The sequence below is a fragment of the Camelina sativa genome, chromosome 16, assembly GCF_030686135.1.
Source record: "Camelina sativa cultivar CO46 ecotype springtype chromosome 16, ASM3068613v1".
NCBI lineage: Eukaryota > Viridiplantae > Streptophyta > Magnoliopsida > Brassicales > Brassicaceae > Camelina > Camelina sativa.
Window position 1 is genome coordinate 4,981,086 of NC_141895.1, and position 23,967 is coordinate 5,005,052.

The window sequence follows — 23,967 nt, forward strand, 5'->3', positions numbered from 1 at the left end:
AATAATATTAGATGATTATAACGTTTTACTAGAAGCCTTTTATAGTCAATGACTTTAGAAGTTCATTGCTAATATTATACGATCTTACAGGGTCACATACCTAATCAAACTGGATCAACATTGGGTTTAAATTATAGTATATATATATGAGATATATATACTTATATTTGTGTATTTTATAATAAAATGTTTATTATATAAAAGATATATATGTAGTATACGATATACATATATATATATATACACAATGCACGCGAGGGTAGTTAGGTTAACGATAATGACTATATATAGTCATATGTAATCATGTTCAAACACACTTTTGTGGCCGCAACCCTAACCCAGACAAAAGCAGTTTAGTCATTTTATACACACAAGAATATATGTATTCCTAATATACACAGAAGAATATATGTATTTCTATTCTAATACTCTCTTTCCACGTAGAATAACTAATTGCTGAAAGCAGACCCGTGCCTAGCATTATACGGACCGGAAGCGGTCTTTAAAAAAAAGGCCTAATTTTTTTTTATTAAAATGATAACCAACATAATCTCAAAAAAAAAAACAAGTGTAGAACACAAATCTTAATTCTAAAACATAACTTTTCTTCCCTGTGCTACAAAATCGTTAACCAAACTCTCGAAGTCAATACTTTAACCAGCTCCCTTTCGATAGACAAGATAGCCAAGTCGCTTAGTCTTTCTTGTGACATACTCGAACGAAGATAAGATTTTATCAACTTCAGCTTTGAAAAGCTTCTCTTAGCAGATCCAATTGAAACAGAAATCGTGATCAACATTCGATAAGCGATCCATGCATTAGGATAACAATCTTCAACCTGTTTCAAGAAGTCTAACACTTGAATTGGCCTCTGAGTTCCTGCTGGTAAAGCTTCTCTTAGAATCTTTAGTTCACAAAACAAATCATTACCAACAATATCCGAAAGTTTCCCATGAGTTAGAGACATCTCAAGATTAATACAAGATGCCATCAAACTTTCATCATCGCTCGCTGACTCCAATTTCTCCAAATCAAATAAAAAGCCAAATATTTGTTCATACCTCTCAAATTGTTCAAATCTTGTCTTAAGCGAGCATAAAGCTTGTCCTCCTCATTCACTACATTCACATTCAACTGAGAGATAGCAACATCTATGTTCATATCCACGGATTGCAAACTCTTACTAACAATGTTCACAGCATAAAAAAAGATTATACCAAATAACCATGGAAACCAAGAACTGAAAGTTTCCAATTCCATGTGTTTCACTTATTGCAAGACATTAAGCTTCACTTTGTTCTTTCGGATCATCACTATTCTCAGCAATGTAAACTAAAGCATCCATGATTTTGGGAGCTTGAAAGCATATTGCCTTAACACTTTCAACATGACTCTCCCATCGAGTATGTGACAAAGACTTAAGTGTTAGACCTCCCACCTTATCCTCAAATATTTTCAATCGCTTGTTTGAAGATGTAAAGAAACAAGAAATTCGCTGAATGATTCCAAAAAATGATACTGCCTTTGGAGAAGTGTTTGCCATATCACAAAGTGCAAGATTAAGACTGTAGCAACCACAAGGTGTGTAAAACGCCCTTGGATTGATCTCAAGTAACCTTTTATGCACTCCTTTATGTTTTCCCTTCATGGTCGAGCCATTATCATAACCTTGACCCCTAGCATCATCAATTTTTAACCCAAAAACAGCCAAGACATCTTGAAGCTCACAGAAAAGTCCTTCTCCAGATGTATCATCAACTTTCAAAAATGTCAAGAAAAAGTCTTTCTCATTAGCTAACAAAGCTATCAACTCATTTTGAATGTTGTTGCTGAGATAATGACAATGAGTTTCACCATCTTTATATCTTCTAAGATGTTCTATCATCACCGGATCAAAATCAGCAAGCATCTCAATGAAACTTAAGAAATTTCCATTATTATCATCTCCAATCTTTCCATTGCTCCCACAAAATGCTAGATTCTGTTTAGCAAGAGTTTTAACCACAGAAATTATCCTAAGCAAAACTTGTCTCCAATGAATTCTATCTTTCTTCATTTCATCTTGAGCATATTTATCAATGGTCTGATTTTTCTCCAGCCTCGACTCTAATTCCACCCATTGATTCATGCAGACAATGTGTTCCCGACTAGATTCATGCTCTTTAAGCCTCTTCAATATATTTCTCTAATCACTGAATCCCGTAGTTGCCAGTTGACCTTTGTCTCTCTGGTTGAACAATTTACAACAAAAACAATATATTTTGTTAGATGCTTTTGAGTAAACTAGCCAACGTCGATCTTGTTTTCTTCCATCTTTTAATACCATCTTTTGGAAAATGAAAATCCATTGGCAATCTTTGTGTCGGTCCTTGTACAACCATAAAATCTCTCCATTCATTCCATCCTTTCTTTATGCCTTTCCAGATTCCAGGATCATACATATCCACGAATCCCAAATTCTCCCTCAGACCCTCACCCTTTTCATCTTTAGTCTTATCCTCATCTTGTTTCTCATTCAATCCCTCCTCATTCACTACATTCACATTCTCTGTCTCAACAACTATTTCTTCTCTCTGAAAATCAGCTATATTCTCATCCACTCCATCATCTTTGACATGATCATTTCTTTCTCCTCTATCATTATTTCCTACAGATTCATCAAAAGTTTCAGATTTTTTGAAATACCTGAATATACCATTCTCTAGAGATTTCACGAGTGCTTCTCTTCGATTCTTCTTTTTTAATTTTTCTGCTCCATCCGGTTCTTTCTTCATGCTCTTTGGAGGCATTTTGCTGAAATTTAAGAGTCGAAACACAAATCAAATCAAGTTACATAACCAAATAGAAACGAAAACGAGAATCAGATTACGATTCTCAAAACACAAGTTATATAATATTATCCATTGACCATTGCTATAACGATTTTCAGAACCCAATAGAAATGAAAACCCAAATCAAATCTCTATATAGTTTATGAAAAAGAAAACTATAATATTATAAAAACATACTTGTCTGATTGTTGATGCCAGCCAAACCAAAAAGGAAGAAAACAAAAAGAATATGTTAATGTTTATCGACTGATCGGAGAAGTGAGAACAATGTCAATGGGTCTCTTTCTCGAGTTTTCTAGAGTTCTCTAGAACCATCGTTGCTCTCTTCTTCCTTTTACCACATAAAATCATTTTTATTGGGTCTAACTATTGGGCTCATTTAGGAAAATTAAGGCCTTTAATTTTTTTCCAAAAAAACGGGCCGGAAGCGAATGCTTCTTTTCTTAACACACAGCCACGGCTCTGGCTGGACGGCAGAGTAGGTTGAGAGTGCCCTGGGGGTGAAGTTAGGAGCGATCTGACGACGAACGGATTTGTGATCTTCACCGAACATGTAAATGAGGTTGTGTTCACTGAAGAGCTTCTTTCCAAAAGGATGTCCGATAAGGTGGAAGGCATCAGGACGAACGTTAGAGAAGATTTGATGAGACAGCTCAGTGTCTTTAATATATATAGACGATAAATTTTCCGATGAGGTAGTTGGCGGAGAGGCCTGAGATGCCCGCGGTGGCAGATTGCTTGTCCCTGAAGGAATTAGGGTCACGGACTAGTGAAACGACGTTTCGGATCATCGTAGGGACAAAGAGAGGGCCAGGGAGGTTGCTTTCTCGAGAAGGTAAGAAGATAATTGCTCAAGGAGAAGGAAGAAAAGTAATGCTGAGAAGACGTATGGTGCGAGAGAAGCAAATAGAGAAACAGTGAAAACCCATATTATCTTGTTCCTCTAATAGTTGAAACTTCTCTTAATAGGTTCTGATCTGTACTTGATTGAGGTTTTGTGTATATAAATGGAAATGTGAAGAATCATTTTGGAAAGGTGATTAAGAAAAATCAGCAAAATCATAATTACTCATTTGGATAACTTTCTTCTTCTAATTATTTGTATTATAATATTTATACAAGTCAATGAACGTTAATAGCTTTGTGGAATAGAATTCTATTTCTTCAGTCTCAAAAGACTTCCAAAGTTTCTAGATTTATAAAATATGAAAAGACCGATACTAAATTTAAGCAATTTAGTTTAAGTAACTCAGTGGACAGCATAGATACAAACCATGCCTTACGCGTGGTTTTGTTACTACATGGTGTTTCAGTCCCCTCAATATTCTCCTTGAATCGTGGACAATCAATATTGAGGAGTTGTTGATCAAATGTTTAACAAACTCCATTAAGCAATTGCGAACTGAATATAGACTATATATATAGTAAACAGTAATACAAATCTAAACTCAGCTTCTTTTGTTCTAATAAGATCAATATAGTGTGTAAGACGACGACAAATGCTCAAAACCAACCAAAAGAGTAGAAAAAAAAGAAAGTCCAAAAGAGAGAGAGAGATTGCAATGAAACATCCTTACTCAGCTTCACTTCTTTGAAGTAATAAGATCAATATTTGTCGTTATCAAAAATTTAACCAAAAGAAAGACATGTCCAAAAGAGAGAGAAAGAGATAGAGATTTGCTATGACATATCCATACAAATCTAAACTCAGCTAAAAGAGAGAGATTGCCTAACGCTTGGCTAGAGGTGTCAATTGGGCATTAAGCCCGCGGGCATAGCCCGTTAAGTAACATTGAAGGACGGGTATGGACCTTGTATTTGAAGCCCAAAAGTTAGCGGGCTTGAGTCACTAGTCTCTAACCTCCTTCCTCTTTAGAGTTCTCGGCTAGCCTTTGAGAGAGGAGGAAATTCACGGAAATAGAGGAGATCCATGTCAATTCACAACCGGTGTGACGAGAGATCCGTCTCTGCTTCTGTTAAACTTGAATGGTATCAGCATAATGATTGTTCAGGACATATCAATCTCGGTACAGTTTTGAATCTTTTTGCCTTAAAACTTTTAGCTTTCAATTGAATCAGCTTCTGAGCTTTGAAACTTTGGGGTAACTCGATTGGTAATTGTAACATCCCGATTTTAATAGTTGGGTCAGTTTATTCTGTTACTAATATCAGTCCATTAAAAGGCCCAAATGGAGCAAACTGATTAAAACGACAAAAGGGATGTCGTGTGTTGTATATGTATCTCCTTCTCCATTTTGCCGTCAAAGAGAAACGCAACCCTAAGCCTAAAACACACTAGCAGCTCAATCTTGATCCTTGGAGATCTGAAGTCGTGATCTTGTTGTTGGTGATGTTGTTACTAAGAAGAAAGTTATCGAGAGGCCTTGTTGTTGTCGTAAGTCTCGTGGAGAAGAAGTGTTGCTTAGAAAAACATGAGCCTTCACCACCGTCGGTCACCACCGCTGGTTAGTCCGCCACCGTGTGTCACCGGAGATGTCACCCGCTGACACTGGAGCAGCAGTAGCCCATCTTCGAGGCCACTATAGGTAAGGAAACCTAGATTTGTTTTATAGCTTGGGCTGGAAGTTACAGATTGTTTTAGACCTAATCCTTGATTTGTTGCTTGCTTGTGATGTATGTTGCTGAGCCATGGGGATGGGGAAGTGGCCACCGTGTGACCAAACCTTCACGTTGACCTGTCGAGGAGATCCGCCGAGAAAAGTTGCAGAGAGAGGTAAACGGCGAAGCTTAGTCTCGTGCGTGTTTGTGTTGTGTTGTTTTGTTGATTATTGAACCGACAATTAAACGAGCCTAAACCAAGAGGTCCTAAGTGTAGTTTAATTCCCTGGACCGAGACTTAATTATCGTGAACGAAGGAATTGGTTGTGGTGTGTGCGATTAGTGTTATATGGGATTGTCGAACCTGAAAGCATGTAATACGTGGTCACGTGAATTGGTTTGTGGAGTTGGTGTAGTATTACATCTTGTGGTGGTTAATATTAAATTTTTAGATTTGGTTTAGTTTAATTATTAAATCATTCTAATTAATTTAATTGGAGGAATACCAAATCAGTTTATCAAGACTTAGAAGTTGGTTTGGATATTAGATTAAAGTCATGGATTATTATTTGGAAATAATCATTGATCGGTTAATCTCAACAGTTGTAGATGAGGATTATTGCTATTTCTCAACCGTGGATTTGATCCGTTTGACTAAGGTGAGGGTGGTATTTGCGGATATACAGTAACCTGTTTCTTTATATATTTTTTGATAGTTACTGAGCATAGACTCAAAAACTGTTTGTTAGTTGAATGTGTTTGTGTGGATTGGTTTGCATGGTAAAGTAGGTTGTTAGTAGCATGTTATATGTGAAGCGCATTAACTACATAATCTGATGTTATGAATTAACTTATATATTATATTATAAATATAATTTTGAACATAAATGAGGATGAGGATGAGAATGAGAATGAGAATGAGAATGATACTTGAGGATGTTGGACTGTAATGGACCGACGAGTTCATTACAGGTCATAAACCGCTGATGAGCAGTACGGGAAGAATCGAGCTATTGGTCGTGGTCTTCCAGGAATGGGGTTTGTGAGCCAGAAAAAGTGATAATGGCCAAACCTATAAATAAAATAAAACTTCTTAAGGAATGTAAAGAAACAGAAATGTTTGAATGTGGTAGTTGCCACAAAAGTGCATAAAATAAGATGAAAGTTATTGAGAAGAAATAAGATGTTTGCTTGTTTGTTTGATTAATAGACATTCTAAATCTATGCTAAGTAATGATCGTTGATTATATTCGGAACGTGTTTATTGTATGTCCAGTGGGCAGAGTTTAATCTCCTCACTGAGTAAACTTGTTTACTCACCCCATTATTTCCCTTTTTCCCAGGTTAGTAAGTTCAACAGTTTTAGTTTGAAGTCTGTTCGTTGGTGAATTTTAAAGAAAGAAACGTTTTTGGCCAGACCGAATGGATTACATGTTGTTCCGTCTTTTGCGACGATACAGGTGTTACAGTAATCCTACTTTACATGGTTTTGAGTATTTGTAGAGGTTGAACAAATTCTTGAACCCAAAGAAAGAGCAATTCTTCAACAAATCTGAAGATGATATCAACGGTAAGTTCTCTCAAGTGATTTTATCTTTAGATTGCATTTCACAGTCATACTTTGGTTTATTGTTTCAGTTTACTATTTATTTGATTTAAATTTCAGTTTAAACATCTTCATTTGTCGTTTATGGTTCTACTTGTTTTGCTATGTTGATGTTAATCTACAGAGGGAGTCTCAATGTTTTGGGACATCACATCATTCAAATGCATAGTTGCAAATTTGTTGTTCACGGCATAGGTACGGTCGTACGGAGCTTTGTGGAGGAGAAGAAAACGATGCCCGCGGGCATGCCCGTTAGTCCGCAAAGCTAAGCGGAGCGGGTATGGGCACTGATATTTCGCCCGCCGCCCGCGGCGGATCACTGAAAAGACAGGACCATCACGCTCAGTCCGTTTGGGCGCGGGCATACCCGTTTGACATCTTTACGCTTGGCCATGGTTACTGACCATAGGAAACACTCTGCATAGGTAGAGTAAGTGAGGGCCAATTGAGCATCAATCCCACCTTGGTCCAGTTCAGCAGCTGGAATGGGAGGAATAAAAGCATGCTCCAAACCAAAATCAGACACCAGAGGAAAATTAGGCCTAATACCAAGACTGAAGTTGTAAATTAGTTCTTCCGACATCCCTTCCAAATCAAGAGGACGTCTTAGGAAAAAAGCAGGACCATGAGGGAAGTAGCCCAACACATGGGCAGTTGGAATGAGATCAAGAGGAAAGGTTGCAAGAAATGGAGGAGCTTCACATTACCAAGGAGAGACCTTGAGGAGAGCAAAAATATCAGAAATTGAATGACAGCACAAGCTGCATCAAAACGGACAGGAAGATGTTCAGCAGTTTGAAACTCTTCAGCAAACTCTTGAGAAGCTACAACTTGGTTAACAAAAACTTCAGCATAACCCGACAATTTGTAAAGCTTTTCCTCAGACTCTTCGCTTAAAATAGAAAGGTTGGTCATGACAATGACTTGAGTAAACTTCAAAATCCTAAGGATAGTCTCCATCTTCAAAAGGAAAGTAAATCGTATCAGCCATCAATGGAAGACTGAAACGATTTGAAAACGATTAAAAAAAGAATTAATTAACTAACAGAGAAACGAACAAACCTCAATAAAAACCACATACAAGCCAGGATAAATGAAGAAAAGGTTATCCCAACCACCATAGCCCTCAACTCGCGCATCATGCATTAGCTGCAATCAAATCATGGTAGTAATTCCAAGCTGTAGTCAAACCGGCAAACTTACCAGAGAGAGGGCGTTCCTTAGCAATAGCAAACTCAAGGCAAGAGGCTGGAAAGTGAGCCTCCAACCCACACTACAATGCAAAACGCATTTTGTCAGGCATCTCCAACCTATTTCTTCATTTTTGACTCTATTTTGGAGTAATTCCATTTTGGAGATGGTTTTACTCCAACCTATTTCTCCATATTTGACTCCAAAATAGAATATTCTTAGAATATTCTTCTTATATCTTATTATTAATTTATATAATGATCCTTTATTTATTAAAATTACAAACTTGACCCAATTATTTTATTTTTAGGAAAAAAACTTTAGCATGTTATTTATATTTAAGATTTATTATTGAACAACATTACATTACACATCATTCATTAATTATTAGTCTTTAGTTTAAGTCATATTATGTATTTTAAATTTTACTGGTGGTAATGTTATTTTGTACTTTTGTTTGTATTGTCTATTTTCTATGTAATATATGTTAATTGTTGAAATTTAAAATTATTATTAATAAGTTTAAGTATAAAATAATAATATTTAACTGTATTTAGATATAAAATATAAATCTATATAAATTTAAAGGACTGATTTGCAAATAAAAAAACTCAACTCCAAAATGGAGAAATGAATTAAAAGTCTCCAAATATAAAGACAAATATAGAGATCTCTATTTTGAAGATGGAAATGAAGTGGAGTTTGAAGATAGAAATGGAGATGTGTTAGAGATTGTCTTACCATATAATCAAAACTAAAACACGAACATGAACAGTGTTTCACTAAATATAATTTACAAAATATATCGATTAATTAGTGATCATAACACCTTATATATGCAGATTTTATGGATAAATTTACATAACAGATGGAGAGTGAATACTGGATAAAATAAAGTTGGAAAATTTTACATTTGTATATTTTTAATGTAAATAGGCGAAATTTGGATTCGTTTTTTGGGTTGCAATTCTATATTGTATATATATTGATAATGTACTTCACATGTTAGGAACATGTCAACTTCGTTGGTTAGCCATCTCATGCAATTTTTTTTTCTTTTGTCTTGATAACATATCAAATGAAATTCTGATCAACCAATAGACATGCATGCATGTATAGTTTTTGTGTGGATATTAAATAAATTCCCCAAGCCAATCGTACAGTTTTGTTTGTGTGAGGGGCTTCAAATCAGTAATCATAATCTGAATAACTTAGAAAGATAAAACAGCCCACAATTAGGTGTTGATGTCCTCTTGCCAAACAAGGAAGTTGAGTGTACTTCTTTCTCCATAAGTCGAACCAATTATTGGGTTTTTTTTTTCTTTCATTTGATTTTATTATCTAAATAGTTTTGGGCTTAATGAATTAACTGCTGTCTTAATTTACATACCTTTAAGACAGTGTATTGCGGTGTGGTTCAAGTTCAACCATATTGTCCGAAGATTTTCACCATTTTCGAATTTAATTTAATTCACTTGTGGTATTATACGAGATTGATCCAACGTCTATATGTTAATTATATTGTAGAGTAAACTTTTCGATTTTATTAAATTAAATTGAATTACGGATCAAGCCTACGAAATCCAGAATAAAATCCATGCACAAACCATCTGGTGAACCTTTTCTTCAAGACAAAACCAATAATCCGATTTACTTTTATTTAACTATCTACATAAATAAGATAAATACTGATAGTATTTTAGCTATACAGTATTATGTTGTATTATTTCAAATAATAGATTTATATAGTCTAGTTTTCTATTGACTAATCCTCAAATTATTTTAAAATGTTTGTATATGAGTAAATGGAGTTCACTATTTTATTTTTATTATTATTATTAAGAGGTTCCGAATCTAGGCCCGTACATCCTTTCAGACCAAAGACAAGAGCATTTTATATGGTCTCCTTTCAAGCATTGTCCCTAATTTTTTTTTTTTAACATCTATCAAAATTGCATTATATTATAAAATCATGGTACAAATCCTTAACCAACCATTGAGTTTACAGTTTTCTATTGCTTTATTTTGATATCAACTATCAAGTGACGGTGAATTTAGTTCTGTTACTTGGTTTTCTTCTGACGATATCATCTATTGACTAGTCTTCTTCTTTTTTTTAGCCCAACTAATAAATGTCTAAAACCAACCAGAAATAAAAATCAATGTAATACTAAACCAAACTGAGACTAAATCTAACTAAACAAAGTTTATAGAAATTTCTATAAAACTGAATTAGTCAGAACCAAACTCAAACCAAACCGAAAGTAAACCAAAATCTAAACTCATAGTCTCATATTAAGCACAAACAAATTTGGGCTCAGGCCATAATGAGCATTAAAATGGCCCATGATAAGTTAGAACAAAAGACAAGTAGACGCAAAAATGCCACCATCATCAATTCAAAATAAAGCAAAAGAGAAGAAAGTAGCACAATGGAAAACAAAAACACACACAAAACTGAAAAAGGCAAAACAACAAAAACAAATGATGGAAAAAGAATTAAAATCCTTTATATTTTCCAATAACGAAAATGGAAGTCTTACTCAACAAAGCACTTCTTTTATACTAACCGTTTTGACGTGTTAAGTGGGCCTTATTACAAAAAAGACTTCGTGTTACCATTACCATCGTGGTCCTCTTACTACTATTCTTCTTAATCTCTCTCTCTCTCTCTTTCTCTCGCTCTCTTCTTCTTCTTCCACAATCATGTCTTCTTGCGTCACCGGAACAGAGGCGGCGTTACGAGCAGCTGCATGTAGAGACGGCGACGCAGCGGCACATCTAAAGCTAATAGCCGTCTTCGTCATCTTCTTGACAAGCGTTTTAGGGGTTTGGGGACCTGTTTTACTCGCTAGATACTTTCACGGGAAGCCTCTCTACGAAAAAGCGATTCTTGTGATAAAGTGTTTCGCCGCCGGCGTGATTCTCTCGACGTCTCTAGTCCACGTGTTGCCGGAAGCGTTCGAGGCCCTCGCTGATTGCCAAGTGTCTTCTCGCCATCCTTGGAGAGATTTTCCTTTCGCTGGTTTGGTTACGATGATCGGAGCTATAACGGCGTTGTTGGTTGATTTAACGGCAAGTGAACATATGGGACACGGTGGTGGTGGTGGCGGCGGGGGAGGGATGGAGTATATGCCGGTTGGTAAGGCGGTTGGGGGGATAGAGATGAAAGAAGGAAAGTTTGGGGCTGATTTGGAAATACAGGAAAATAGTGAGGAGGAGATTGTGAAGATGAAACAGAGATTAGTGTCACAAGTTCTTGAAATTGGGATTATATTTCATTCGGTTGTAATTGGAGTAACTGTGGGAATGTCACAGAACAAGTGTACCATTAGACCTTTGATTGCTGCACTTTCGTTTCATCAGATTTTTGAAGGTTTAGGTCTTGGTGGTTGCATCGCTCAGGTTAGTTTCTAATTTTGCATTCTTCTTTTTTTCTTTGGTAAACTAATTAATGCAAATTTAATTGAGTTGAAATTGTTAGGGGAGATTCATAAATATATTGGAGAAAAAAACAGATGTATATGACAGTTCTGACTTTTAAAATAAATTTTTTTTAAAAAAATACCATGAAGAAGTAGACTTAGATGTTGATATTTTTGCATATCATACAATGTTGACATCCTAGTAATAGATGTCATCATTTCGGTTTAACCGGTGTAAAATGAAACCATACCAAAAAAAATGTGATCGGAGAACAGAACCAATGTAACGTACATATGTGTGTTTCATGGATTTATTTGATCATATAACTTAGGATTGATGAGTGGTATTGTTTTGATGGCCAGGCTGGCTTTAAGGCAGGGACAGTAGTGTACATGTGCTTGATGTTCGCGGTAACAACGCCTCTAGGGATTGTACTAGGGATGGTGATTTTCGCATTGACAGGGTACGATGATCAGAACCCGAACGCATTGATAATGGAAGGGTTGTTGGGATCACTATCTTCAGGGATTCTAATATACATGGCCTTAGTTGATCTTATTGCGTTGGATTTCTTCCATAACAAGATGCTCACATCGCCCGGTGAATCGAGTTCTCGGCTGAAGAAGTTATGTTTTGTGGCTTTGGTTTTGGGTTCTGCCTCTATGTCACTGCTTGCTCTTTGGGCCTAAAACAAGATGTAGAGGTTTGTATACTAATTTGGCTTCAGGAAATAATATTATGAATATCCAAAATCTGTTTTTTTTTAACCTATTGTATTTGATCTTTTATAAATATATTTAATTACAGATTTATCATTTCTTGATTTTTCATTCATTAACTGCAAAGTATATTTACATATTAAAACTTACTGAATTTTTCTACTAAAACAACTGAAAGTGAAGTTAGATCTCTCTCTCTGTACTGTACTATTACTACTACTAGACTGTATTGATTCTTAAGTTAAAGCTAAGTATGTTACTGTTTTAGACGTAGTAAACCATTCCAACTTCAAGGAGAGAAGTATGAGGAACATTAAGCACAACATCAGTTCCTCTGCAGTTCGTGCTCATAAACGCAAACACAACATTGACAGCTAGTTTCTTCAACAGCGACGATGATTGTTTCGCCTTTGCGTACGAGTGTCCGAGTATATACGCTACTCCAGCTTCTTTAGCTTCCATTATCTCCATACACTCCTCTTTCTTCCTTCTCGCATTCGGCACTTCTTCTTCTTCGGTTTCAACAAACTCGATTAAAGCAGAAACTAACCGGCTTTCGAAATCATACATCTCTCTTGGAACATCTCTGTATCCATACCTAACCACACTTCTAAACATCCCATACTCTTTTGGTCCAACTCTGCTTATCACAAACCTCTCTTCTTCTCCAATATACGGAACTTGAACTGACTTCACACATACAAACACAAGAATCTTGTGAAACGCAGGCAGGTTCGTCACGAAATGTCCGAACACAGCTGGAACTCCTGTCACAAGGTTCGTGTAGACAAGTCCTATTCCTGGAACTCTCACCATTCCGATGCTCGGTCCTAGAGAGACTATCCGGTCCATCGAGACCTTGTTCTCAACGTCGAACTCGTGTTTCTTTGTAGTTCCGTAGTTCCAAATGTACATAACCGCCATGAATGTTAAGGATAGAAGAATAGGTATCCAACCACCTTCAGGTATTTTGTAGACGCATGCCGAGAAGTAGAGAAGCTCAATGGAACCGAAGAAGGCCAAGAAAGCAAGAACTGTAATGACCCTTTGCTTCCATACAATAGTCATCACTAAAGTCATCAAACATGTAGTCACAAGCATCACAGAGGTCACAGCAAGTCCTGCAGAAACAAAAGTGATTAGAAACTGAACTATTCAACTTTTGAAGTTTATGTTAAAGGATCATAATGGTCATTACCATATGCGTGGCCCATCATGTTAGTGTCTCTTAACCCGATTGTGACAGCCAAGCAAAGGCACATCAGCATCCAGTTAACTTCAGGGATATAGATTTGTCCATGTATCTTGCTCGAAGTGTGAATGATCTTGACACGAGGAAAGCAATCTAGCGCACAGCATTGACTTATGATCGAAAACGTTGCGGATATAACAGCTTGGCTTCCAACTACTGCTGCAAATGTAGCCACTATGAACACTGGCCAGAACACAGGCTCTACAAAACAAACTTATCAAAATTAAAATCCCATTCAAAGTTCTAAAGTGATCTCATACTATACAGTATACCAATGTTACCGGGTATCGCCTTGTAGAAGCTTTGCTGAATATCTTCATGGTGCTTAGATAGAAACGCAGCCTCGCCCATGTATGCAAGAATCAAACAAGGGTATACAAAGAACGAGAACGCCACCTATATATCAGTTTTAGTCAGCATTAGAGTTACTAAAAGAGGATTCTTTTCATTTGAGTCATATATTGTAAAGTTCAAGGTGTTACCTTAATGGACAGAGAAGAGAAGTGACCTAAGTCAGCAAACATAGTCTCAACACCTAAGGGAAGAGATTAAAACACAATATAAGAATGAAGAACATGTAACTTTGATGATGTTCAAGTATAGTTTTATTACCAGTGATTGAAAGAACAACTCCTCCAAGTGAAACCCATCCTTCTACACCGGTGCTTCTAAGGAACTTATACATGTAAACAGGCGAAAGCGCAGAGACTATACGCGGGTTCCATTTTATAGTGTTGTAAACTCCAATACAGCTGATAGAGAGAAGCCAAGCAGTGGAGATTGGTGCAAAAATGAAGGCGACTCTATGCGTACCATAACGCTGGACTGAGAATATTGCCACCAAGATGATACAAGCGATGATGACAACATAATCTAGAAAAAGAGAAACAAAACTAGACATTAAGCCACTTATTTAGTATATCTTGTCAAAGTAAGCAAGTAGATTCAGACATACTCTCGTGAAGGTTAGGAATCTTGAGCTTGACTCCAGAAACAGCTGAAAGAACTGCAAGAAACTAAAAATGTTAGAACACAGTATTGATCTGTCTATGAGGTAGTTCTTTAGATATGCACCTGAGATTGTTGGAGTGAGGACACTATCACCAATGGCCATACATGTCCCTAAAAGCACAAAGATCAGCAAAAACTTTTGAGACTTGGGATGTTTCTCAAAGAATGATTTAACCGCTGCGCTTTGCCGAGTCACTCCAGGGCTTCCCGTCGCATATGTTGATAGTTTCTCATCCATTTCTTGATGATTTGGTAATATACTTAGCTTAGCATATCTACAGAGAAGGGAGTACAACGCAAATGTCCCACCTTCAGAACAAACGCTATTGGTCAATATAGAAATTTTCAAAGTTCTGATTTTTAAAAGCAAAAGGCATAAAACTTTTAATACCTTCTCCATTGTCATCTGCTGATAGAACAATGAAAACGTATTTGAAGAGAGCAATGAGTGTGAATGTCCAGAAGATGAAAGAGAAGACTCCAAAGATCTCTTCATCGTTTTCATGGAGGCTAAGTTTCCCAGAGAAAGTGGTTTTGTAAACGTAAAGAGGCGATGTACTAAGATCTCCATAGATCACTCCAAGGCTCTGGTAAGCCAAAGTGAGAACATTGGCACAAGACACAGTTTTCAAATGCTGAAACATTTTCAACAATAGATTTATGTATACAGAAGATAACTTAAGAATGAGCCTTCATCCCAAAAACTCCCACTAATTAAGTATGACCTAAATTTAACCTAATTACAACAAACAAACAAAAACTTAGAACCCTTTAATATTCAGATTTATTAAAGTGTGTTCTGTTTCAATAGGTTGTGTCAACTACAAAAAGCCAAAACAGTCCAATGAAAATTTGGACTTTTTCTTATCCAGCTCATTTATTTCCCTAAAAATACAGACTTTTAAATATAAAATCAAATCTCCTATCAAATTACGATTTACACTAATAATTAGAAGTCTCAATTTTTAACAAGTTATCTAATTTCACCAAAACATGAAAAGCGTTCACGTCTGTTTTTGTTTCCGGTAAATTGAAATGTTCGATATCGTTTTTTAAGCAGGACCTACCAGTCCTAATTGCGTAAACAATCCAAAATTCATAAAAATGAAGCGAAAAAAAAACAGAGGGAACAGTTAAAAATACAATTTGTTAAAACCCTTAAGCTTCCACTTGTTCTTATTAGTTAGTCTGATATGAAAATCCAATCTCGACCACATAAATTCTCTGATTAAATCGCATTGTTATCAAAAATCACAAACCCAGAAGAAAAACACTTGTCTTTAAGAAAAAAAAAACCCCCAAATTACAACAGACAGAACAAAAAAACAGAGTAGAGACACAGAACATGAAAAAACAGAGGAAACTTTTTGAGAAGTGGAAAATAATAACTGACCTGTTGAGAAAGACCTTGTTCGACTAGAGATGGTGATTGGGTCATGGCCTCCTTGCAAACGAAACAAAACAAAAACTGCTATGTTCAGTTTAGTTTCTGTGTGAGAGAGAGAGAGAGATTGGATTGGTTTGGATTGGAAGAAACAGAGAGAATATAATAATGTGAAGAGAGAGAGGGAAGTTGGGAAGTAGGAGAAGAAAAGAAAGAGAAGCAGAGAGAGAGAGAGAGAGAGAGAGAGAGAGAGAGAGAGAGAGAGAAGTGAGGAAAGAGAGAATGGTGCAAAGAAGAAACTTTGCAGGTTTCTCATTTATTGCTTTGTTCTTTCTCCTTTTATTTTTCGATTTTAAGTTTTACTTTATTTTTTATTTTATTGTATTTTCTTCCCTATTTAAACTATTGATTGACAAATATATTTGATATAGTTATTAGTTATGTTATTTCCTGTTGTTAAAAATATTTTATTCAAATAAGGTATGTTTGAGAGTTTAATTTTAGGATTTTGTTCTTAGAATTCTCTTTTTTTTTGTTAATTTTTTTTTTAATTGATTGTTATTTATTATGTTATATATCTAAATGTGATGAGAATTCTTGATATTGTTTTTGAAAAAAAAAACAGTGAGAACAAAAAAAAATGGTGTTTATGTATAATTGAAATGTTTTGTATTGTTCTGTTTCATTACTCTTGTAGTTGACAACAACAAAAAATAAAGGAAAAGTATGTAGCATACTTAAGTTGAATAGTAATTTTTTTTTCTTGAATAGGTAACTAATACTATAACTGCATCACCTACCTCTGTAAGAGGACAACTAATCATGGGCTGTAATATTTGTTATTTAGCACTATTTAATCTTTTTTTGGGTGGGTAAATTAATTTAGTACTATTTAAATATGATTAGTAGCAGTACTGTTTAAACGTGTTAGCTACTTTTGTAGTTTTATCCACAAAAAGGGGCTATTTTATGCAAATTTACAAAGCATAGATAGAGGTCTACTGTTAGAATATGATGTTGTGTTCATTGCATTGGTTGAGTGGTTTTAGTTAGCTGCAAGAGTAATATATCGAAATGGTGAACAAAATATTGGACTGAAGAGTTTTTAAGTCATCTTAAATGATGAATACTTTTTTCGATTTTGTTCAAGTGAAGAAGCAAGCATACATTATTAAATTGCGATTCTATATCAGTCAAGAATTGGGTGAGAAACAAAGGTCAGTACTCAGTACCCTTACTTCTACGGAAGACTAATTACAATAACCATTAACTTTAAGTATCTCATATGAAAACAGAGATAACGTCTTAAAACATTGTTACTTTTATGTTTCTATCGTCAAAATAAAAATTGATCTAATTATATTAGTCATAAGGATTTTGATTATCTAATTTTAACGTCAACTATAATTTAATAGAGTCTAGTTTGTTTCATTGCTATTAATAAGATAGAAATTAATATGTCAGTTAGTTTGGCGCACCATGGTTTCGGTTTTTGTTGGATTAATCAATTTTAGGTGAAACTATAAATGAAAACAATTAGTAATATGAGAAATTTCTTCAACATGTAATGTTAAAGATTTACTTTAATTTTAAACAGATTTAATTATGGTTTAAATTTACAAGTTTTTTGGATTCCTTCATTGCTAAGCGTTTTTTTGGTGACGATTAGTTTGAATATGAAAACAAAATGAAAACAAAATGGTTCATATTTTTATGGTTTCGTTGATCGCGTGGTTGTCTCAATATGTTTTGAGGTAATAATTAGGTATTATGACAACTGAAAAGAAAAACAAATTATGCTTTTGTATAATTTTGCTTAACGATCTTTGATCCAAAAGAAAGAAAAAAAATAGTTAAAGATCTATTAGTGAATTTAAGATAAGATGTTTAAGCTTACGAATTCTCACCAGAAAAAAAAAACAAGTTAAACTCTTTGTAAATATTAAATTGATATAAACTTTGAAGTATCACTATATCAGATACTGAATCTATTTTAATTGATAAAGAACGATAGAAATGTTCTCTTACTAAAATAGTTTTACACTTCTTATACGAGAATAATATCGATTTGAATAGTCAAATAAATGAGAAGAAGGAAAGCGATAGGTTTAGATTACGGTCCAACTCTCTTTTTATGTTTAGGGACAACTTATGACTTATCTATCACTTCACTGCCATTCTTTAATCAAACTAATAGTTTAGCATATCAGTATTGATATTTTTCATAATTATTACATGCGAAAATTAGTTTATATGATACTTACGAGCTCGTATATAGCTAATTAAGCTCTTATTAAGGATATAAAATGTTCATATATATTATGTTTTTTTTTGTATTATAAGTTAAGAGTATATATGGTAAATTGAGATGTTATAAAAAAATAGAATATCTGAATATGTTAAATTGGTATTGATGTTGTGTAGCTTTACTAAGCTACTTTACTCTTTGCTTTTACCGTAATGGCATCGATGCCTCGAGATACAACCATTTTGGTGCAGCAAACCTTGGGACCATTATGATAAGAACCAAACCAATGAATATTTTTTTCTTCTTCTTTATAATTTCACTGAAGTTACAATATTAATTAAAGATATCTTTATCAATACTTTAATGGTAACACCAATAATTCTATATCTTTCGGGTTCCTCATCCAGCTGACAGTAATGTCTGAATCAAAAATACATCATTTAGTAGTATTTTAAATTTTGGCATAGACGAGTCAAGATATTATCGGCAGCTTCCATTATTTGCATAACACACGTCCTCAACAAAATACTACCACATAAACATATAAAGATAAGCACAATTATTTTTTTTAATCCACGAGAATTTGATAATCAGAGGATAGTTTATGGTTACATAAAATAGTAATCTTGCTTTACTTCTAACTTTTAAATCTCACCAAAATTCAAACACCACGCATAAAGTGAGTGAATTGTTTAGTAAAAAAAAAAATCTCATGCGAAGTTCGTGTGAAATCAGAAAGCAAACCTAACTCTGTCTTAACTCTCGAAAATGCAGCTTGTTTTTCAAATTAAGGTTTTAAAAGCCTTACTTAAACGTGTGGGTTAAACATATATTAACAACCCATTTGAATGATGAAGCTAATTAAGCCACGTCACTTTATAATTGGGTCATATATATTAATTACATAACTTCAATTCGTTTGGTTCACTTACCTGGTAGATCTCCATTGGTCCTTGATACAAGATACTTAAAATAGACAGTTTGTTTTGAGAATTTGCTTATATATATTATTTTTTTTTCCTCAAACCGGAGAAAATTATAAGTCTTGAGTTTTGACTGAACTAGCTTGTCTGTATTTATCATATAAAGAAAAGCCGTGGAAACATATTCTCAGACATAACTTTTCCTCGACAGTTAATTTTAAGAACGTGACGTAAATGTCAAACTAGTAGAAAAATCTTACGATATTTTTTGTGTGTTAAAATTAAAAATGATGTTTCTTTTGTTGGAGTAGAGAAGATAGTTATCGAAACAATAAAATGAAATTTAATTAAAATGATAATTTTCATTAATAAAAGAAGTATCAGTCACAAATATAGAAAAGGGTTTTTAAAAAAAGTCAGTCGTACGAATGATTCTTGATTTAGAAAGAATATTGTTAAGCCTTTTCCGACATATATTTGTAAAAACAAATATTGGGAAACAAAGTTTATTAATTGTTTAGGTATTTTGTGATATTATTAAATACATACAAAAAGATTTTCTAAAACATATAATTTAATGATTACATATAATTTTGCTTTGGTATAAGAGTGTATATTCTTTTATCACAATACAAACCAGAAAAAGAAAAGAATGAAATTAAAGATGAAGTCAATTTCTGATTTTTGAATATATATAACTTAGATTTAGTGGTTTATTTATGTTAGTATCATCTTAGTGTTATAGTTATTTTTGTCGTGTGCTTAGGTTGACTTAGCGAAAATAATGTTAAAGGCGAATAATGTCGAGTCGAGAGGTGAATGATGCAGAAAGAAGAGTGGGAGGCCCATTTGGGGATCCACCAAACTCGTCGACTAGTTCTCTCAATATTGGAAGTGTCCCTTCCTCATTAATTAATCTTGCCGTTTTCTCACTTATATCAGTTATCCTCATTTTCTTCATTTATATTATTTTTCCCATAATTTGAATAATGTCTATTTCAATTGTCTTATTTGTTGTTGTTGGTAACCTATATAATAATAGATGGTTAGGTCCCATCTTTGGTTTTGAAAGGTACTGAATTTGATGCCTAGATGGCGATGTTTTTTAAATAATTTGAATACGAATTCATGGTTACCTCAATCCTATTACATCAAAGAACCTCATTACATATTCAAATATATATATATATATATATATCAATTTATATGAAAACATGTACATGGAAACTTGTGTATACTACTTATACTTATTCCTATATATCAGCACATCATACAATTGAATTATTTTGTATTTACATAATTACTGCAATTATATATATTTTTATATTTGAACTCAAAATAAAAATCATGGAAAATTTTATTTTTAGAAAATGTAGAAAACATGAGTACAGAAGTATAAAAGATGAAGGGCAAAAGACAAAAATCCAAAAGAAGAAATATAACACTGCCACTTGAGATCTAACGCTTGCATGCTCTTAAACAATATTGAGAGAGTGTGGCCAGTGCTGATACAATTATAGCTGAGAGGGTTAAATATTTCAAAATAATAATTGAGTTTCACATAAACCTAAATTTAAAAATAGAAACTGGGTCTACGAACCTTGTCCATATATCTTTAATGAAAGTGATCAACTATCTTCCTATTTATTAAAAGAAAAAAATCAATATCTTGTAGCCAGTACTTGATTGATTAGAAAATAAATATGTTAGATGTATTTTTGGTATTATCATATAAATATTATCAATATATAAAAATGTTAGATAGAAATTTATAACTTTTTCCTCCCCAAATTAGTGTAAACAAGTCAAGTGTAACAAGACATCGCCCATAAAACAAACAGGGACTCTTATCCATCAACGCAAGACTGTAAAACCGAGGATATATATAAGTTACTGCATTTAATAATGCGTTTGAATTTTATAGGTTTTAACCATAGTTTTTAAGTTTGTTTTGAATCTTTTTTGAGTTAAAGTGTGTTTTCAGAGTCTTTTTTGTCTTTTATGAGTTTGTACAGGTTCTAGATTACTTTTGAAGAAAACTGAGTGTTTTGGAGATGAAAACAAGCATCTCGAGCCATTTTGGTGAAGACTGGTCGGACTAGCAAGCAGATGGAGCAAACACAGAAAAAACATCCTGGATCGGCCAATCCACATTTGGATCGGCCAGTCCCGAACCCGAAGCAACTTTTCCTTTTTCGTTTTAAACCGACTTTTAGGGTTTTATTTTAGTATTTAAGCAAGAGGCACGACCTCTAGAGAGAAAAACTTTTATTCTATGCAGCCTTTGAGCACTCGTAACTTTGGGAAAAGATCTCTAATCCTTCTTGACACCTTGGAGAAGATTTCTAAACCCTCTTTATTTCTTTTGCAATTCAATTATGTCTTCTTCATCTTTGATTTGCTGTTTCTGTTTCTCTATGTTTGAGTAGTTTTCCTATTGAGTTTCGGGTTTCAAAGGGGTTTATGATTCTCTAATGATGGTGATCTAGATTTGGGGTTGATCTATTTTGTTCTTCATCTATTGTTGTTCTTAAAGCCTAAACTAGATTAGCTACCTAGTTTATGATCATAGGTTTAATTCATCGTGGCACCGAAAGTGTTGTTGAGTTGCTAGAAAAGAACATAGGTGAGCAAGGTGGACTTTAGCCAACGGAAGTTGAAGTTGAGGCACCTTGTGAACTTATCAAACTTGAACTTGTTATTGCTTGCTTGGTTTGCTAGGTCTAAACGACGGTTTAGGGTCTAATGAATTCATTGCATAGATAGTTAACGCTGCATAAGTATGTTAGCTTTACAACCGTGATTTGAGTTCTAGAACGGTGTTTAACGCATCCCCATCTAACCATCTTAGTCCGAGAATTGTATCCCCAAAGATTCCATGTGCCCAATATTTTCCTTTTTGATTTTAAAGCAACTAATTTATTTTCTTTTTTCGATTCGTTACAATATTCACAAATTTCCTCTTTTGTTTTAGCTATATTTAATCTTCATAGTTTCAAAGTGCAATTGTTTGGTCTCTATGGGTTCGACCATGAAATGCTACGACTACACCACTACATCGTGTTGAGTGCACATTAGGTTTCAATTGACATATTGATCAATTATACCATCTAATCAATCATGTAACTACACTACGAGTCTACGACATATGAATATGAAGAGACAGTGAATTATTAATCTAGTTAGTCTTAGACTCTTAGATTCCCTATTGAGTTTACACTTAACCACTGTAGACTGTAGTATTCACATAGTGAAGTAATTCAGTGGTTTTTGGTCTTGCATGGATGTAAGTAAAAAAGTTTTGTGACTGATTCACGTACGTCAAATACAGTACAATGGTGCTACTGTCGTATTCGCACAGCTGGTACGAACAAACTTCAATAATTTAGGTTTTCACATCAAAAGAAACGTAAGGACATATGCATGCACACGGTTGGAAATAATTTAAGACGATGCAAGTATTATAATATCAGACACTCGTCCCTCTCTAAAGGCCTCAACAACCAAATCTTCTTAAGTGTCTTGTCATCTCGTAGGGTCCATCCGTACCATCTTTTAAAAATATATCTCAAAGTACATTGCATGTAAAAGTGGATCGGAATAATACAACCCAAAAACAAAAACAAAAGGCTTATCTATTAGAGAAAGAAAATAAACATATGGCCAAGAAATTAGAAATAAGAGAAAAAGTTAGATTGCGTGAGCAAAAAGGAAAATATGAAATGATTAAATTTTGTAAAGTAAAGTAAAGAGAAAAGAAAAAGTAGCAACGCGTCCCTTTGATTTGATCATGTTGAAAGTTGTGTGTATGATGGTTCGAGGAAATTTCTCGATTTTTTAATACCTTAATTGCACATGGATCTAGTTTACTTCATAGGAAAGGATCGTTGAACACTTTAACAACTAGATTTGAGTTCAATAAAACAAAAGATTTTAGGCAAATAAGGTATGAATCAATTAGTTTCTTTTAGAGCTCTGTATCCAACTATCGCTTATACTCAATAGTCAATAGTAAATATAGTTGACATAATTATTGCACATTTGGAATACAAAATGTCGTCTATAAAGAATCCCCAAAGATTACTGACTTACTGTTTTATTAAGCCTTCGTTTATGTTCTAATTACTTGTTATAACCAAAGTAAGATTCTTTCTAAACTAAGATAAGGATTTCACTTTGACTTCGCGATAACAGACCTATCTGACGATATGTATTATCAATGAAAAACACCACCTAATATATGAATATATGAATTACTATGTGAGCTAGTTATCCTCTTTCGAGCCATGCATCCCTATATTGACAGTTTATATATATATATATATATATATATATATTTTTTGTGTAAACATCTCCAACTTTTTATTTTTTTGGTTAGTTTCTAACTGAAGAGAGGCGAGAATTTCCATCCTAACTCTGCCACCAAAATAATTAACGTTAGTCTTCGATCAAACATGAAAAGAGAAAGCAATAACATGAGTGAATTGTTCGAAAACGCAACGGACATATATGTCAAATTGTCACAGGATAGACATATATAGTAGTATCTATATATAGTACTATATATATAGGTCTCGTACTCTTGACATTGTCACTATGGTCGTGGTCTCGTCATGGAAAGAACACTTGGTTACGATTTGGGAGAGCAGATAAGTCTCACATCGTACGTTATTAGTATACAGTGGTTCATAAATCATAACATACTATAGTCTTACCGTAAAATCATGCATATCAAAGATGTTACTTACACCTACGTTTTTTTATTGTTTGGATGAGTATTCAGGTTACTAACGAGTAACGACCTGTTCAGCCAAGCC

At 34.2% G+C, this 23,967-nt stretch overlaps 2 protein-coding genes, 1 long non-coding RNA gene and 1 pseudogene across 4 annotated transcripts; 2 read left to right on the forward strand and 2 right to left on the reverse strand.

The window, feature by feature from the left end:
* Positions 1–590: 590 nt before the first annotated feature.
* LOC104753390 (uncharacterized) lies at positions 591–2,789 on the reverse strand (annotated as a pseudogene).
* Positions 2,790–6,820: 4,031 nt separating this feature from the next.
* LOC147925132 (uncharacterized) lies at positions 6,821–7,916 on the forward strand. Its single transcript, XR_015585483.1, has 2 exons — positions 6,821–6,960; positions 7,121–7,916. It is a non-coding gene; the product is annotated as an uncharacterized LOC147925132 (long non-coding RNA).
* Positions 7,917–10,728: 2,812 nt separating this feature from the next.
* LOC104749887 (zinc transporter 6, chloroplastic) lies at positions 10,729–12,428 on the forward strand. Its single transcript, XM_010471597.3, has 2 exons — positions 10,729–11,592; positions 11,976–12,428. Exons 1-2 carry the CDS (start codon positions 10,894–10,896, stop codon positions 12,300–12,302), a joined length of 1,026 nt encoding a protein of 341 aa, XP_010469899.1. The 5' UTR covers positions 10,729–10,893; the 3' UTR covers positions 12,303–12,428.
* Positions 12,422–16,313, reverse strand: LOC104749889 (potassium transporter 1). Of its 2 annotated transcripts, none has more exons than XM_087493321.1 (9): positions 15,989–16,313; positions 14,987–15,182; positions 14,659–14,904; positions 14,540–14,590; positions 14,197–14,457; positions 14,067–14,119; positions 13,866–13,980; positions 13,531–13,785; positions 12,422–13,453 (listed from the first exon to the last, which is right to left on the reverse strand). In XM_087493321.1, the coding sequence occupies exons 1-9, from the start codon at positions 16,031–16,033 to the stop codon at positions 12,597–12,599; spliced, it is 2,079 nt and encodes a 692-aa protein (XP_087349447.1). In that variant the 5' UTR covers positions 16,034–16,313; the 3' UTR covers positions 12,422–12,596. The 2 variants fall into 2 exon arrangements, with proteins under 2 accessions (XP_087349447.1, XP_087349446.1); XM_087493320.1 differs by having other exon boundaries at positions 14,987–15,230; positions 15,989–16,309.
* Between the last annotated feature and the right edge of the window lie 7,654 nt (positions 16,314–23,967).